This window comes from Manacus candei, unplaced genomic scaffold, assembly GCF_025592945.1.
Source record: "Manacus candei isolate 608988 ecotype Guabito, Panama unplaced genomic scaffold, ASM2559294v1 h1tg000231l, whole genome shotgun sequence".
NCBI lineage: Eukaryota > Metazoa > Chordata > Aves > Passeriformes > Pipridae > Manacus > Manacus candei.
Genome location: NW_026138279.1, coordinates 5,492 through 23,457, shown reverse-complemented (window position 1 = coordinate 23,457; position 17,966 = coordinate 5,492). Strand labels below are relative to the sequence as shown.

Here is a 17,966-nt window from a genome sequence, read left to right as displayed (position 1 = left end):
CCATAGGGAATTCCCTGCCTGGGCTCCCATCCCAGGAACACCAAGTCTCAATAAGGACTTTTCAGGGTGTTCCAGCCCCAAAAATCCCTTCCCAGCTCCAAGACCTCCAGAATTTCCTTGGGAACACCCCAGAGCCATCAGGAGATGCCAAAATCCCAGTTCTATCCCTGTTATCCATTGGGAATTCCCTGCCTGGGCTCAAATCCCAGGAACACCAAGTCTCAATAATGACTTTTCAGGGTGTTCCAGCCGCAAAAATCCCTTCCCAGCTCTGAGAATTCCAGAATTTCCTTGGGAAACACCCCAGAGCCATCAGGAGATGCCGAAATCCCAGTTCTCCCAGTTCTCCCAGTTCTCCCAGTTCTCCCAGTATTCCCAGCATTCCCGGTGCCCTTCCCGCTCACCGTTGGCCGCGGCGAGGTTGGCGAAGGTCTGCAGGACGAAGTAGTGGGGCAGAATTCCCGGCTGGAATTTGCTCAGCACCTCCTCCATGACCTTGTTGACGAAGCGCCGCCCCACGGCCACCAGGACGTTGCTGGCGGCCTGCTGCCATTCCCAGATCACCTCCTGGAAGGAATAATGGGATGGAATGGCAGGAATGTTGGACCTGGAGCCTCCCCTGGAGCCTGAGGGGCTTCCCCGAAGTCCCAGGGGAATGGGTTGGGTGGGAAATGACCTTTGGGATCATCCCAGGGGCTGGGACACCTCCCACCATCCCAGGGGGATCCAACCTGCCCTGGGACACTCCCAGGGATCCAGGGGCAGCCACAGCTCCTCTGGGAATTCCATCCCAGCCCCTCCCCACCCTCCCAGCCAGGAATCCCTTCCCAATATCCCGTGGAAATCTCCCCTTTTCCCAGTTTGAAGCCATCCCCCCGCCCCCTTTCCCATCCCAAGGAAGGACCAAGTGTGAGCTCAGAGGGTGGAAAAGGATTCCCAGGCCTGGCCTAACCCCTGATCCCAGTATCCCCAATTTCCAGGGGGATATTCCTCCATTCCCTCCTCCTTCCTTAAATCCCGCTGGCTGAGCTGCAGGAGTTGGGGTGGGATTGCAGGAATTGGGGTGGGATTGCAGGAGTTTGGGATTGCAGGAATTGGGGTGGGATTGCAGGAGTTTGGGATTGCAGGATTTGGGGTGGGATTGCAGGAATTGGGGGGGGATTGCAGGAGTTGGGGTGGGATTGCAGGAATTGGGGGGGGATTGCAGGAGTTGGGGTGGGATTGCAGGAGTTGGGGTGGGATTGCAGGAATTGGGGTGGGATTGCAGGAATTGTTGGGATTGCAGGAGTTGGGGTGGGATTGCAGGAGTTTGGGATTGCAGGAGTTGGGGTGGGATTGCAGGAGTTTGGGGTGGGATTGCAGGAATTGGGGTGGGATTGCAGGAATTGGGGTGGGATTGCAGGAGTTTGGGATTGCAGGAGTTGGGGTGGGATTGCAGGAATTGGGGTGGGATTGCAGGAATTGTTGGGATTGCAGGAGTTGGGGTGGGATTGCAGGAGTTTGGGATTGCAGGAGTTGGGGTGGGATTGCAGGAGTTTGGGGTGGGATTGCAGGAATTGGGGTGGGATTGCAGGAATTGGGGTGGGATTGCAGGAGTTTGGGATTGCAGGAGTTGGGGTGGGATTGCAGGAATTGTTGGGATTGCAGGAGTTGGGGTGGGATTGCAGGAATTGGGGTGGGATTGCAGGAGTTGGGGTGGGATTGCAGGAATTGGGGTGGGATTGCAGGAATTTGGGGTGGGATTGCAAGAGTTGGGGTGGGATTGCAGGAGTTTGGGATTGCAGGAGTTTGGGATTGCAGGAGTTGGGGTGGGATTGCAGCAGTGACATCCATTCCCACCCCCTGCCACGGGCAGGGACACCTCCCACCATCCCAGGGGGATCCAACCTGGCCTGGGACACTCCCAGGGATCCAGGGGCAGCCACAGCTCCTCTGGGAATTCCATCCCAGCCCCTCCCCACCCTCCCAGCCAGGAATCCCTTCCCAATATCCCGTGGAAATCTCCCCTTTTCCCAGTTTGAAGCCATCCCCCCGCCCCCTTTCCCATCCCAAGGAAGGACCAAGTGTGAGCTCAGAGGGTGGAAAAGGATTCCCAGGCCTGGCCTAACCCCTGATCCCAGTATCCCCAATTTCCAGGGGGATATTCCTCCATTCCCTCCTCCTTCCTTAAATCCCGCTGGCTGAGCTGCAGGAGTTGGGGTGGGATTGCAGGAATTGGGGTGGGATTGCAGGAATTGGGGTGGGATTGCAGGAATTGGGGTGGGATTGCAGGAGTTTGGGATTGCAGGAGTTTGGGATTGCAGGAGTTGGGGTGGGATTGCAGGAGTTGGGGTGGGATTGCAGGAATTTGGGGTGGGATTGCAAGAGTTGGGGTGGGATTGCAGGAGTTTGGGATTGCAGGAGTTTGGGATTGCAGGAGTTGGGGTGGGATTGCAGCAGTGACATCCATTCCCACCCCCTGCCACGGGCAGGGACACCTCCCACCATCCCAGGGGGATCCAACCTGCCCTTGGACACTCCCAGGGATCCAGGGGCAGCCACAGCTCCTCTGGGAATTCCATCCCAGCCCCTCCCCACCCTCCCAGCCAGGAATCCCTTCCCACTCTCCCCCCTAACCCTGGGAAGCCATTCCCTGGGTGCTGTCCCTCCAGCCCTTGTCCCCAGTCCCTCTCCAGCTCTCCTGGAGCCCCTTCAGGCCCTGGAAGGGGCTCCAAGGTCTCCCTGGATCCTTCCCCTTCTCCAGGGGAACATTCCCAGCTCTCCCAGCCTGGCTCCAGAGCCCTTGGAGCAGCTCCCTGGCCCCTCTCCGGCCGTACCTTGGACTTGGTCATCTCGTTGGAGGCCAGGAAAATGACCACCTTGGCCGTGCTCTTGTCCAGCAGGTCGATGTTGTTCCTCACCACGGTCTCCATGGCCTTCAGGATGATCACCCGGTGAGGGTAGGCCAGCTGGGACACAGGGATCACACAGGGATCAGCAGGAATGGGATGATCAGGGATGGATCTTGAGGGATGGGATCATCAGGGATGGGATTCTGAAGGATGGGACCCTCAGGGATGGATCCTCAGGGATGGATCATCAGGGGTGGATTGTTAGGTGTGGGATTATCAGGGATGGATCCTCAGGGATGGGATTATCAGGGATGGGATCATGAGGGGTGGGATCATCAGGGATGGATCATCAGGGAAGGGATCATCAGGGATGGGATTCTGAGGGATGGATCATCAGGGGTGGGATTATCAGGGATGGATCATCAGGGATGGGATCATGAGGGATGGATCTTGAGGGATGGGATTGTCAGGGGTGGGATTATCAGGGATGGATCCTCAGGAGTGGGATCATCAGGGATGGATCCTGAGGGATGGATCGTCAGGGATGGATCATCAGGGGTGGGATTCTGAAGGATGGATCCTCAGGGATGGATCCTCAGGGATGGGATCGTCGGGGGGGGATTCTGAAGGATGGATTGTCAGGGATGGATCATCAAGGATAGGATCATCAGGGATGGATCATCAGGGATGGATCCTCAGGGATGGGATTATCAGGGGTGGGATTATCAGGGATGGGATCATCAGGGATGGGATTATCAGGGATGGATCCTCAGGGATGGATCATGAGGGATGGATCCCCAGGGATGGATCCTCAGGGGTGGGATCCCCCCTGTGCTGGCACTGCTGGGGCCCCTCCAAGCCTGGGGCAGGTTTTGGGGTGCCCAGTGCAGGCCATGGAGGGGCTGGAGCGTGTCCAGGGATGGGAAAGGGGCTGGGAAGGGTCTGGAGAACTCCTGAGGGAGCTGGGGGGGCTCAGCCTGGAGAAAAGGGGGCTCAGAGGGAATCCAGGGGGACAGGAGGGTGGATCCAGGTGGGATCGGGCTCTGCTCCCAGGGAACAGGGACAGGACGAGGGGAAACGGCCCCAAGCTGGGCCAGGGGAGGTTTATTTGGGATATTGGGGAAAATCCCTGCTGGGAAGGGCTGCCCAGCCCTGGATCCCCATCCCTGGGGGGGGATGGAGCATCCCTGGGGAGGGGGCACTTGGGGACACGGGCAGGGCTCAGGGGCTGGTTGGACCTGGTGGGCTCAGAGGGGGGATTTTTCCCTCCCCAAACATTCCATAATCCCACCATCTCCAGGCAGAAGGAGGCCAAAGGAATCCCTCTCTCCAAGATATCCTCCCAGCACAGGATTGGAGGAAAGAAAACAGATGGAAAACCAAAAAAAAAAAAACCAGGAAGGAAAGCAGGAATCCTCGGGGATTCCCGAGGAGCAAAACACAGATTTCCATGGGGAAAAGCCACAGAATTCATGGGAAACTCAGAGAGAGACCCCAAAACTGGATTCTCCATCCCTGGAGGTGTTTAAGGACAGACTGGATGTGGCATCAGTGCCATGGGCTGGGAACCACGGCGGGGTTGGATCAAGGGTTGGACTGGAGGATCTCAGAGGTCTCTCCCAACCCAGTTGATTCTGGGATTCTGTGATTCTATGAATTCAACCCACCCCTGGATGTGGGGTGAGGAGAAGGAGAAGGAGCCCAGTGTGGGATTGGGATGAGGAATTCAACCCAGGCCTGGATGTGGGGTCAGGATCAGGAGAAGGAGCCCAGTTTGGGATTGGGATTCTGAATTCAACCCAGCCCTGGATGTGGGGTCAGGGTCAGGAGCCCAGCCTGGGATTGGGATGAGGAATTCAACCCACTCCTGGCTGTGGGGTCAGGATCAGGAGAAGGAGCCCAGCCTGGGATTGGGATGAGGAATTCAACCCTCTCCTGGCTGCAGGGTCAGGATCAAGAGCCCAGTGTGTGATTGGGATGAGGAATTCAACCCACTCCTGGATGTGGGGTCAGGAGAAGGAGCCCAGGCTGGGATTGGGATGAGGAATCCAACCCAGCCCTGGATGTGGATTTAGAATCAGGATCAGGAGCCCAACCTGGGATTGGGATGAGGAATCCAACCGACCCCTGGATGTGGGGTCAGGATCAGGATCAGGAGCTCTCCTGGCTGTGGGGTCAGGATCAGAAGCCCATCTTGGGATTGGGATGAGGAATTCAACCCACCCCTGGATGTGGATTTAGAATCAGGATCAGGAGCCCATCTTGGGATTGGGATGAGGAATCCAACCCACCCCTGTCTGCAGGGTCAGGATCAGGAGCCCAGTTTGGGATTGGGATGAGGAATTCAACCCACCCCTGGCTGTGGGGTCAGGATCAGGATCAGGAGCCCAGCCTGGGATTGGGATGAGGAATTCAACCCATCTCTGGCTGTGGGGTCAGGATCAGGATGAGAAGCCCAGGCTGGGATTGGGATGAGGAATTCAACCCACTCCTGGCTGCAGGATCAGGAGAATTCCAGAGGGACAGGAGGGTAGATCCAGGTGGGATCGGGCTCTGCTCCCAGGGAACAGGGACAGGACGAGGGGAAACGGCCCCAAGCTGGGCCAGGGGAGGTTTATTTGGGATCTTGGGGAAAAATCCCTGCTGGGAAGGGCTGCCCAGCCCTGGATCCCCATCCCTGGGGGATGGAGCATCCCTGGGGAGGGGGCACTTGGGGCTGCGACTCCCCTAAAATCCAGCGACCCCGCGCCTCTCTCAGATTCCCGGGAACGCCGGGAATTCCCGGGAATTCCCACCTTGTCGTGCTGCCTCAGGTACTCGTCGCAGCAGTGCAGGAGCTCCTCGGGCTCGGCCTGGCCCAGCACACACAGGGCCTGGGAGATCTGCTCCTGCACCAGCGGCTCCCGGTCCGTCGTCGCGGCCATCAGCGTCGTGGCCAGCCCTGGGAGGGGAGGGGGGAAAGGAGCCTCTGGAATTCCCCCTGGATTGCCAGGAATTCCAGGGAATCCCCAGTCAAGGTCGGAATTAAGCTCTGCCTTGGAGTTTAAACCCACCTGCCAAAGCCTTTTCCTGGGTCCAACTGGGAGAACTGGGCTTAAAACCCCATTCCCGGCCCTTCCCATTCCAAAGGGGCTCATCCATCCCAAACCCTGTTCCCAGCCCTTCCCATTCCAAAGGGGCTCATCCATCCCAAACCCTGTTCCCAGCCCTTCCCATTCCAAAGGGGCTCATCCATCCCAAACCCTGTTCCCAGCCCTTCCCATTCCAAAGGGGCTCATCCATCCCAAACCCTGTTCCCAGCCCTTCCCATTCCAAAGGGGCTCATCCATCCCAAACCCTGTTCCCGGCCCTTCCCATTCCAAAGGGGCTCATCCATCCCAAACCCCGTTCCCGGCCCTTCCCATTCCAAAGGGGCTCATCCATCCCAAACCCTGTTCCCAGCCCTTCCCGTTCCAAAGGGGCTCATCCATCCCAAACCCCGTTCCCAGCCCTTCCCGTTCCAAAGGGGCTCATCCATCCCAAACCCTGTTCCCAGCCCTTCCTATCCCAGAGAATTCCAAAGGGGCTCTCATTCCAGGGAATTCCAAAGGGGCTCATCCATCCTCATCCAAACCCTTTTCCTGGGGCCACCACTCAGGAGAACCCAAAACTCCTTTCCCAGCCCTTCCCATTCCAGGGAATTCCAAAGGGACTCAACCATCCTCATCCAAACCATTTTCCTGGGTCCAACTGGGAGAACTCGGCTTAAAACCCCATTCCCAGCCCTTCCCATTCCAGGGAATTCCACAGGGGCTCATCCATCCACATCCAAACCCTTTTCCTGGGTCCACCATTTGGGATAACTCAGCTTAAAACCCCATTCCCAGCCCTTCCCATCCCAGGGAATTCCAAAGGGGCTCATCCATCCCAAACTCTGTTCCCAGCCCTTCCCATCCCAGGGAGTTCCAAAGGGGCTCATCCATCCTCATCCAAACCCTTTTCCTGGCTCCATCATTTGGGATAACTCAGCTTAAAACCCCATTCCCAGCCCTTCCCATTCCAGGGAATTCAGGGAATTCCACATGAGCTCATCCATCCACATCCAAACCCTTTTCCTGGGTCCATCATTTGGGATAACTCAGACTAAAACCCCATTCCCAGCCCTCCCCATCCCAGGGAATTCCAAAGGGGCTCATCCATCCTCATCCTTTTTCCCAAAAGACCCCACATTTTTTGGGGATTTCTTTTTCCCAAAAGACCCCACATTTTGGGATTTTATTTTTTTCCCCACTTTTGGGATTTTTTTTTCCCCCACACTTTTGGGATTTTTTTTTTCCCCACACTTTTGGGATTTTTCCAGGGCAGGGAATGGGATTCATTTCCAGGGCAGGGAATGGGACTCATTTAATTCCCAGGGCATGGAATGGGATTCATTTAATTCCCAGGGCAGGGGATGGGATTCATTTAATTCCCAGGGCAGGGGATGGGATTAATTTAATTCCCAGGGCAGGGAATGGGATTAATTCCCAAAACAGGGACTGGGATTAATTTAATTCCCAGGGAAGGGACTGGGATTCATTCCCAGGGCAAGGAATGGGATTCATTCCCAGGGCAAGGAATGGGATTCATTCCCAGGGCAGGGAATGGGATTAATTTAATTCCCAGGGCAGGGAATGGGATTAATTTAATTCCCAGGGCAGGGAATGGGATTAATTCCCAAGACAGGGACTGGGATTCATTCCCAGAGCATGGAATAGGATTCATTCCCAGGGCAGGGACTGGGATTAATTCCCAAGACAAGGAATGGGATTCATTCCCAGAGCAGGGAATGGGACTCATTTAATTCCCAGGGCATGGAACGACCTCCTCCCTGGGGGGTTTCACCTCCTCCTCCAGCCAGAATTCCCGTTCCCAAGGCATGGGAGAAGGCAGGAGAGCAGGAGGGGCCCCCCCAGACTCACGTTTGATCCGGGATTCCATCATGCTCCGCGTTTCCAGCTTCCCCAGGAGGAGCAGCTCGGCGCCTTCCTCCGCCTCCCGCCCCGCAATTCCCGGAGAACCTATTGTTCCCACCTCGGATTTCCTGCTTCCAGGGAGAAAAGAGGGAGAGGAGGCTCTGGGGCCGGGGGGGAAAGGGAGGTGGGAGGTTTTATCCAGGTGGGAAGGAGGAGGGAGGTTCTGATCCAAGTGGGAATGAAGAAGGAGGTTCTGATCCAGGTGGGAATGAGGAGGGAGGTTCTGATCCAGGTGGGAAGGAGAGGGAGGTTCTGATCCAGGTGGGAATGAGGAGGGAGGTTCTGATCCAGGTGGGAATGAGGAGGGAGGTTCTGATCCAAGTGGGAAGGAGAGGGAGGTTCTGATCCAAGTGGGAATGAGGAGGGAGGTTCTGATCCAGGTGGGAATGAAGAGGGAGGTTCTGATCCAGGTGGGAATGAGGAGGGAGGTTCTGATCCAAGCAGGAAAGGAGATGGAAGCTTTTATCCAGGTGGGAATGAAGGGGGAGGCTCTGATTCCCGTGGAAAAGGAGAGGGAGGTTCTGATCCAGGTGGGAATGAGGAGAGAGGCTCTGATCCAAGCAAGAAAGGAGATGGAAGCTTTTATCCAGGTGGGAATGAGAAGGGAAGCTCTGCTCCAGGTGGGAAAGGAGCTGGAAGCTTTTATCCAGGTGGGAATGAGGAGAGAGGCTCTGATCCCAGGTGGGAATGAGAAGGGAGGCTCTGATCCAGGTGGGAATGAGGAGGGAAGCTCTGCTCCAGGTGGGAAAGGAGATGGAAGCTTTTATCCAGCTGGGAATGAGGAGGGAGCTGCTGATCCCAGTGTGGGAAGGAGAGGAAGATTCTGCTCCAGGTGGGAAGCAGGAGGGAAGCTCTGCTCCAGGTGGGAAAGGAGCTGGAAGCTTTTATCCAGCTGGGAATGAGGAGAGAGGCTCTGATCCCAGTGTGGGAAGGCGATGGAAGCTTTTATCCAGGTGGGAATGAGGAGAGAGGCTCTGATCCCAGTGTGGGAAGGCGATGGAAGCTTTTATCCAGGTGGGAATGAGGAGAGAGGCTCTGATTCCAGTGGGAAAGGAGCTGGAGGTTCTGATCCAGGTGGGAATGAGGAGGGAGCTTCTGATCCCAGTGGGAAAGGAGATGGAAGCTTTTATCCAGGTAGGAATGAAGTGGGAGTGTCTGATCCCAGTGGGAAAGGAGGTAGAGGTTCTGATCCAGGTGGGAATGAAGAGGGAGGTTCTGATCCTGGTGGGAAGGAAGAGGGAGGTTCTGATCCAGGTGGGAATGAGGAGGGAGGTTCTGATCCAGGTGGGAAGGAGGAGGGAAGCTCTGATCCAGGTGGGAATGAGAAGGGAAGCTCTGCTCCAGGTGGGAATGAGGAAGGAAGCTCTGCTCCAGGTGGGAAAGGAGATGGAAGCTTTTATCCAGGTGGGAATGAGAAGGGAGCTGCTGATCCTGGTGTGGGAAGGAGAGGAAGGCTCTGATCCAGGTGGGAACGAGGAGGGAAGCTCTGATCCAGGTGGGAATGAGGATGGAAGCTCTGATCCAAGTGGGAATGAGGAGGGAAGCTCTGCTCCAGGTGGGAACGAGGAGGGAAGCTCTGCTCCAGGTGGGAACAAGAAGGGAAGCTCTGCTCCAGGTGGGAATGAAGAGGGAAGCTCTGCTCCAGCTGGGAAGCAGGAAGGAAGCTCTGCTCCAGGTGGGAAAGCCGAGGCCGGGCCCAGCCGGGGCAGGACACGGGAATTCTGGGAGCTGGACGATCCCTTCCCGCTGCCGGGAACATCCCTATCCAGGCGGGAGCATCCCGGGGGGTCCCTCCGGCTCTTCCCTGGCGTTCCTGCGGGAGGGGGAGGAGGTTTTTTGGTTTTTTTTTACACCCCCGGGAAGGCGAATCCCGACCCCCTTTTCCCCCCCCCCTCTGGAATGGCGGCGGGCGCCCCATTAGCGGCGGCGGCTCCCGCGGGATTCCCGGGAGCTGCTCCAAATATTTGGCCCTAAAACAACAAAAAAAAAAAAAAACTGGGAGGGAGGGAAGTTTCCAGCACCTGGAAAAAAAGGGAGGGCCGGGAGCTCCGGGAGGGGGGGTTGGGGGAAGGCAGAGCAAGTTTTTTTCGGGGGGGAAAAAGAGGATTTTAAAGGGGTGACATTCCAGAGTTTTCCAGAGCCGGTCCAGCCGGTCCCGGCGGGATCGTTCCCCGTCCTTTCCCCAAGGACGTTCCCGAAGAATTCCGGGTTCCCGCTGGGATTGGGAAGGGATTCCCGCACCCCACCCACCCCCTCCGGGGGGCTTCGGATCCTCAGAGATTCCCAACCCTCCCCCGGGGGGGCGATTCCCACCTCGGGGGGCTCCAAAAAGTAGGGAAAAGCCCCCTCCCGGGGGGGTTATTCCCTCCAGAAATGGGAAAAAGGAGGGCAGGGAGGGGGGATAATGTGGGGAGGGGGCACCTGTGCCAGGTGGGGGGGTCCTAAATAAGCTCCGGAGCTCCAATCCCATGGGAAGCCCCCCCGGGGGGGGGGGGATATTCCCTTCAGGAATGGGAAAAAGGAGGGGGGGACACAGGGAGGGTCCTGACTGGGGGAAATGGGGGCAAAAAGGGGGGGGGGACACATATCTGTGCCGGGAGGGGGGGCCCTAAATAGGCTCCGGAGCTCCATCCCCATGGGAAGCCCCCCCGGGGGGGGGTTATTCCCTCCAGGAATGGGGAAAAGGAAGGGGGGGGACACAGGGAGGGTCCTGACTGGGGGAAATGGGGGGAAATGGGGGCAAAAGGGGGGGGGGACACACCTGTACCAGGTGGGGGGGTCCTAAATAAGCTCCGGAGCTCCATCCCCATGGGAAGCCCCCCCGGGGGGGGGTTATTCCCTCCAGGAATGGGAAAAAAGGGGAGGGATATGGGGGGGGGGACACACAGGGAGGGTCCTGACTGGGGGAAATGGGGGGGGGACACGTCCTGTGCCAGGTGGGGGGGCCCTAAATAAGCTCCGGAGCTCCAATCCCATGGGAAGCCCCCCCGGGGGGGGGGGTTATTCCCTCCAGGAATGGGAAAAAGGGGAGGGATATGGGGGGGGGTGTCTTTCCCTCCCAGGCCTCGGAGCCCGCCGCGAAGAGCAGGCGGGTCCCCCCCCCCGCTGTGCGCCCCCTCCTCATCCTCTTCTCCCTCCTCCCCCCACCCCAAAATTCCCCCATTCCCCCCCAAAATCTCTTCCCTCCCCCCCCCCCCCCCCCCCCGAACTCACCGCGGCCGCTCCGGGACCGCCCGGCGCCGCTTCCGGGTGTGGCGGCCACGCCCCTTTTTAGACCACGCCCCCTCCTCAGGACACGCCTATCAGGGCGCGCCTTCGCCGGCGCTGAGCGCGCTGATTGGCTGCGCGCGCGGAAAGGGGGGGCGGTGCCTTCCGGGTTCCGCGCCGGCAGCGCCCCCTGGTGGCGGCCGGAGGGGAAACGCGGACCCCGGCGGGGGGGGGGGCACAAACGGGACCCCCCAAATTCACACGGGACCCCCCCAAATTCACGCCGTGGGACCCCCCCCCGCGCTGGGGGGAGGTCCGGGGGAGGTGGGGGAAGGGGGGTTCTCCTCTCCATGCCGGGGGGGGGACACAACCCCCCAGAGGCGTGACCAGAGTGGGGACCCCCCCACACCCCTTTGGGGACCCCCCAACACGGGTGTGACCAGAGTGGGGACCCCCCCACCTTTGGGGACCCCCCAACATGGGTGTGACCAGAGTGGGGACCCCCCCTTGGGGACACCCCCCCCCTTGGGGACACCGTCCCCCCTTGGGGACCCCCCAACAAGGGTGTGACCAGAGTGGGGACCCCCTCACACCTTGGGGACCCCCCCCTTGCCAAATCCCAGTGCTCCCAGTACAGCCCAGTCCCCCACCCCAGTGCTCCCAGTACAGCCCAGTGCTTCCAGCACACCCCAGTGCCAAATCCCAGTGCTCCCAGTACACCCAGTGCTCCCAGTACAGCCCAGTCCCTCACCCCAGTGCTTCCAGTACACCCAGTGCTCCCAGTACACCCCAGAGCCAAATCCCAGTGCTCCCAGTACAGCCCAGTCCCCCACCCCAGTGTTCCCAGTACACCCAGTGCTCCCAGTACATTCCAGTGCCAAATCCCAGCTCTCCCAGTACACCCAGTCCCCCACCCCAGTGCTCCCAGTACACCCCAGTGCCACATCCCAGTGCTCCCAGTACACCCACTGCCGCACCCCAGTGCTCCCAGTACATTCCAGTGCCAAATCCCAGAGCTGCCAGTACACCCAGTCCCCCACCCCAGTGCTCCCAGTACAACCCAGTGCTCCCAGTACACCCCAGAGCCAAATCCCAGTGCTCCCAGTACACCCCAGAGCCAAATCCCAGTGCTCCCAGTACAGCCCAGTGCCAAATCCCAGCGCTCCCAGTACACCTACTGCCGCACCCCAGTGCTCCCAGTGCCACCAGTGCCCCCCAGTGCCACCAGTGTTCCCAGTGTTCCCTGTACCCCCCAGTGCCACCAGTGCTCCCAGTGTTCCCTGTACCCCCCAGTGCCACCAGTGCTCCCAGTGTTCCCTGTACCCCCAGTGAAACCCGGTGCTCCCAGTGTCCCCCAGTGCTCCCAGTGCTCCCAGTACAACCAGTGCCACCAGTGTCCCCTGTGCTCCCAGTACAACCAGTGTCCTCCAGTGCCCCCCAGTGCTCCCAGTGCCCCCCAGTGAAACCTGGTCCTCCCAGTGAAACCTGATCCTCCCAGTGCTCCCAGTGCCCCCCAAACCCATCACCCCAATTCCCTGCAGCCCCCCCAGACCCATCACCCCCATTTCCTGCAGGCCCCCCCATTCCCTGCAGCCCCCCCAGACCCATCACCCCAATTCCCTGTAACCCCCCCACCCATCACCACCATCACCCCAATTCCCTGCAACCCCCCACGCCCATCACCCCAATTCCCTGCAGCCCCCCAATTCCCTGCAGCCCCCCAATTCCCTGCAGCCCCCCAGACCCATCACCCCAATTCCCTGCAGCCCCCCAATTCCCTGCAGCCCCCCAGACCCATCACCCCAATTCCCTGCAGCCCCCCCAGCTCCATCACCCCAATTCCCTGAATCCCCCCACACCCATCACCCCAATTCCCTGCAGCCCCCAGACCCATCTCCCCAATTCCCTGCAGCCCCCCCACACCCATCACCCCATTCCCTGCACCCCCCCAGCTCCATCACCCCAATTCCCTGTAACCCCCCCCAATCACCCCAATTCCCTGTAGCCCCCCCAATTCCCTGCAGCCCCTCAGACCCATCACCCCAATTCCCTGTAACCCCCCCACAATCACCCCAATTCCCTCCAGCCCCCCAATTCCCTGCAGCCTCCCACACCCATCACCCCAATTCCCTGCAGCCCCCCCAATTCTCTGCAGCCCCTCACACCCATCACCCCAAATCCCTGCAGCCCCCCCATTCCCTGCACCTCCCCAGCTCCATCACCCCAATTCCCTGCAGCCCCCCCATTCCCTGCACCTCCCCAGCTCCATCACCCCAATTCCCTGCAGCCCCCCTAGACCCATCTCCCCCATTCCCTGCAGCCCCCCCAGACCCTCCACCTCAATTCCCAGCCCTCCAGACCCCCCCAATTCCCTGCAACCCCCCCCAATTCCCTGCAGCCCCCCAGACCCATCACCCCAATTCCTCGCAGCCCCCCATCTCCATCACCCCAATTCCTCGCAGCCCCCCCATTCCCTGTAGCCTCCCAGACCCATCTCCCCAATTTCCTGCACCCCCCCCAGCTCCATCACCCCAATTCCCTGCAGCCCCCCCACATTCACCCCAATTCCCTGCAGCCCCCCCAGCTCCATCACCCCAATTCCCAGCCCTCCAGACCCCCCCCAATTCCCTGCAGGCCCCATTTCCCTGCAGCCCCCCCACATTCACCCCCATTCCCTGCAGCCCCCCCCAGACCCATCACCCCAATTCCCTGCAGCCCCCCCAATTCCCTGAATCCCCCCACACTCATCACCCCCAACTCCCTGTAGCCCCCCCTCAATTCCCTGCAGCCCCCCATCTCCATCACCTCAATTCCTCACAGCCCCCCCCAATTCCCTGCAGCCCCCCCCGACCCATCACCCCAATTCCCTGCAGCCCCTCAGACCCATCTCCCCAATTCCCAGCCCTCCAGCCCCCCCAATTCCCTGCACCCCCCCACATCCTTCACCCCAATTCCCTGCAGCCCCCCAGACCCATCACCCCAATTCCCTGAATCCCCCCAGCTCCATCACCCCCAATTCCCTGCAGCCCCCCAGACCCATCACCCCAATTCCTCAAAGCCCCCCCCAATTCCCTGCAGCCCCCCCATCCATCACCCCAATTCCCTGCAGCCCCCCCCAATTCCCTGCAGCCCCCCCAGACCAATCACCCCAATTCCCTGCAGCCCCCCCAGACCCATCACCCCCATCCCCCAATTTCCTGCAGCCCCCCAGCTCCATCACCCCAATTCCCTGCACCCCCCCAATTCTTCGCAGCTCCCCCATTCCCTGCAGCCCCCCAGACCCATCACCCCATTCCCTGTAGCCCCCCCACACCCATCACCCCAATTTCCTCGCAGCCCCCCCACTCCCTGCAGCCCCCCCAAACCCATCTCCCCAATTTCCTGCACCCCCCCAGCTCCATCACCCCAATTCCCTGCAGCCCCCCCACATTCACCCCAATTCCCTGCAGCCCCCCCAGCTCCATCACCCCAATTCCCAGCCCTCCAGACCCCCCAATTCCCTGCAGGCCCCCATTTCCCTGCAGCCCCCCCACATTCACCCCATTCCCTGCAGCCCCCCCAGACCCATCACCCCAATTCCCTGCAGCCCCCCCAATTCCCTGAATCCCCCCACACTCATCACCTCAACTCCCTGTAGCCCCCCTCAATTCCCTGCAGCCCCCCAGACTCCATCACCCCAATTCCTCGCAGCCCCCCCAATTCCCTGCAGCCCCCCAGCTCCGTCACCCCAATTCCCAGCCCCCCAGACCCATCCCCCAATTCCTTGCAGCCCCCCCCAATTCCCTGCACCCCCCCAGACCCATCACCCCATTCCCTGTAGCCCCCCCACACCCATCACCCCAATTCCTCGCAGCCCCCCCATTCCCTGCAGCCCCCCCACCCATCACCACCATCACCCCAATTCCCTGCAACCCCCCAGACCCATCACCCCCATCCCCCAATTTCCTGCAGCCCCCCACACCCATCACCCCCAATTCCCTGCACCCCCCCAATTCCTCGCAGCTCCCCCATTCCCTGCAGCCCCCCAGACCCATCACCCCATTCCCTGTAGCCCCCCCACACCCATCACCCCAATTCCCATCCCTCCAGACCCCCCAATTCCCTGCAGGCCCCCATTTCCCTGCAGCCCCCCCACATTCACCCCATTCCCTGCAGCCCCCCCAGACCCATCACCCCAATTCCCTGCAGCCCCCCCAATTCCCTGAATCCCCCCACACTCATCACCCCAACTCCCTGTAGCCCCCCTCAATTCCCTGCAGCCCCCCATCTCCATCACCTCAATTCCTCACAGCCCCCCCCAATTCCCTGCAGCCCCCCCGACCCATCACCCCAATTCCCTGCAGCCCCTCAGACCCATCTCCCCAATTCCCAGCCCTCCAGCCCCCCCAATTCCCTGCACCCCCCCACATCCTTCACCCCAATTCCCTGCAGCCCCCCAGACCCATCACCCCAATTCCCTGAATCCCCCCAGCTCCATCACCCCAATTCCCTGCAGCCCCCCAGACCCATCACCCCAATTCCTCAAAGCCCCCCCCAATTCCCTGCAGCCCCCCATCCATCACCCCAATTCCCTGCAGCCCCCCCCAATTCCCTGCAGCCCCCCCAGACCAATCACCCCAATTCCCTGCAGCCCCCCCAGACCCATCACCCCCATCCCCCAATTTCCTGCAGCCCCCCAGCTCCATCACCCCAATTCCCTGCACCCCCCCAATTCTTCGCAGCTCCCCCATTCCCTGCAGCCCCCCAGACCCATCACCCCATTCCCTGTAGCCCCCCCACACCCATCACCCCAATTTCCTCGCAGCCCCCCCACTCCCTGCAGCCCCCCCAAACCCATCTCCCCAATTTCCTGCACCCCCCCAGCTCCATCACCCCAATTCCCTGCAGCCCCCCCACATTCACCCCAATTCCCTGCAGCCCCCCCAGCTCCATCACCCCAATTCCCAGCCCTCCAGACCCCCCAATTCCCTGCAGGCCCCCATTTCCCTGCAGCCCCCCCACATTCACCCCATTCCCTGCAGCCCCCCCAGACCCATCACCCCAATTCCCTGCAGCCCCCCCAATTCCCTGAATCCCCCCCACACTCATCACCTCAACTCCCTGTAGCCCCCCTCAATTCCCTGCAGCCCCCCAGACTCCATCACCCCAATTCCTCGCAGCCCCCCCAATTCCCTGCAGCCCCCCAGCTCCGTCACCCCAATTCCCAGCCCCCCAGACCCATCCCCCAATTCCTTGCAGCCCCCCCCCAATTCCCTGCACCCCCCCAGACCCATCACCCCATTCCCTGTAGCCCCCCCACACCCATCACCCCAATTCCTCGCAGCCCCCCCATTCCCTGCAGCCCCCCCACCCATCACCACCATCACCCCAATTCCCTGCAACCCCCCAGACCCATCACCCCCATCCCCCAATTTCCTGCAGCCCCCCACACCCATCACCCCAATTCCCTGCACCCCCCCAATTCCTCGCAGCTCCCCCATTCCCTGCAGCCCCCCAGACCCATCACCCCATTCCCTGTAGCCCCCCCACACCCATCACCCCAATTCCCATCCCTCCAGACCCCCCAATTCCCTGCAGGCCCCCATTTCCCTGCAGCCCCCCCACATTCACCCCATTCCCTGCAGCCCCCCCAGACCCATCACCCCAATTCCCTGCAGCCCCCCAGACCCATCACCCCAATTCCCTGCTGCCCCCCAGACCCATCACCCCATTCCCTGCAGCCCCCCCCCCCCGGTACCATCCCCCCCCTCCCCACCCCCCAATTCCCTGCAGCCCCCCAATCCTCGCCCCTCTCCATCCCCCATCCCCCCCGCGCCCATTCCACCCCCGGTGTCACACCCCCCCCCGGGTGTCACATCCCCCCCCCCCCCGATGTCACACCCCCCCCCGGGTGTCACATCCCCCCCCCCCCCCCGGTGTCACACCCCCCCCCCGATATCACACACCCCCCCCCGGTGTCACCTCCCCTTTGTTGTGCAAAGGTCCCGCTGTCGCCAGCGCGGCTCTGCCACCCCGGGGGGGGGGGACACACCAGGGGACAGCCCGGGGGGGTGCCCGGGGCACGGGGGGGTCACCCCTGGGGGTGTCCCCCCCCCCAAAAAAATGACACAGGGACTCCCCCGAGGGTGTCACCACACGCGGTTTATTGGGGACCATCCCGGGGGGGGACACGGGGGGGGACAGGGACACACGGGGGGGGGGACAGAGACACGGGGGGGGGGGTCACGGACACACACGGGGGGGGGACAGAGACACTGGGAGGGGTCACGGACACACATAGGGGTATGGGGGGAACACGGGGGGGGACAGGGACACACGGGGGGGACACGGGGGGGGACAGGGAGACACGGGGGGTGACAGAGACACGCGGGGGGGGGGACACGGACACACGGACACACGGACACACGGGGGTATGGGGGGGACACGGGGGGTGCCCAGGGCACGGGGGGGTCACCCCTGGGTGTGTCCCCCCCCCCAAAAATGACACAGGGACTCACCCGAGGGTGTCACCACGCGCGGTTTATTGGGGACCATCCGGGGGGGGGGAACACACACCCAGGGGACAGCCCCGGGGGGGTGCCCGGGGCACGGGGGGGGTCACCCCCAGGTGTGTCCCCCCCAAAAAAATGACACAGGGACTCCCCCGAGGGTGTCACCACACGCGGTTTATTGGGGACCATCCCGGGGGGGGGACACGGGGGGGGACAGAGACACGCGGGAGGGGACACGGACACACTCGGGGGGGGACAGAGACACGAAGGGGGGGTCACGGACACACACAGGGGTATGGGGGGGGCACGGGGGGTGCCCGGGGCACGGGGGGGTCACCCCCGGGTGTGTCCCCCCCAAAAAAATGACACAGGGACTCCCCCGAGGGTGTCACCAGACGCGGTTTATTGGGGACCATCCCGGGGGGGGACGCGGGGGGGGACAG

The 17,966-nt window shown here is 61.1% G+C and overlaps 1 protein-coding gene across 1 annotated transcript in view; it reads right to left on the bottom strand.

Moving 5' to 3' along the window:
• The window catches only part of LOC127464529 (maestro heat-like repeat-containing protein family member 1), a gene marked incomplete at its 3' end in the record, with an annotated part of 63,176 nt that extends 52,126 nt beyond the window's left edge, over window positions 1-11,050 (bottom strand). Inside the window, exons 1-7 of the mRNA XM_051774856.1 lie at window positions 11,039-11,050; window positions 9,230-9,638; window positions 9,068-9,109; window positions 7,772-8,134; window positions 5,627-5,772; window positions 2,817-2,948; window positions 405-567 (exon numbers count right to left, since the gene is read on the bottom strand). Coding sequence (XP_051630816.1) covers window positions 405-567; window positions 2,817-2,948; window positions 5,627-5,772; window positions 7,772-8,134; window positions 9,068-9,109; window positions 9,230-9,584 — 1,201 coding nt within the window. The remainder of the gene's footprint in view (window positions 1-404; window positions 568-2,816; window positions 2,949-5,626; window positions 5,773-7,771; window positions 8,135-9,067; window positions 9,110-9,229; window positions 9,639-11,038) is intronic.
• Window positions 11,051-17,966: the final 6,916 nt, after the last annotated feature.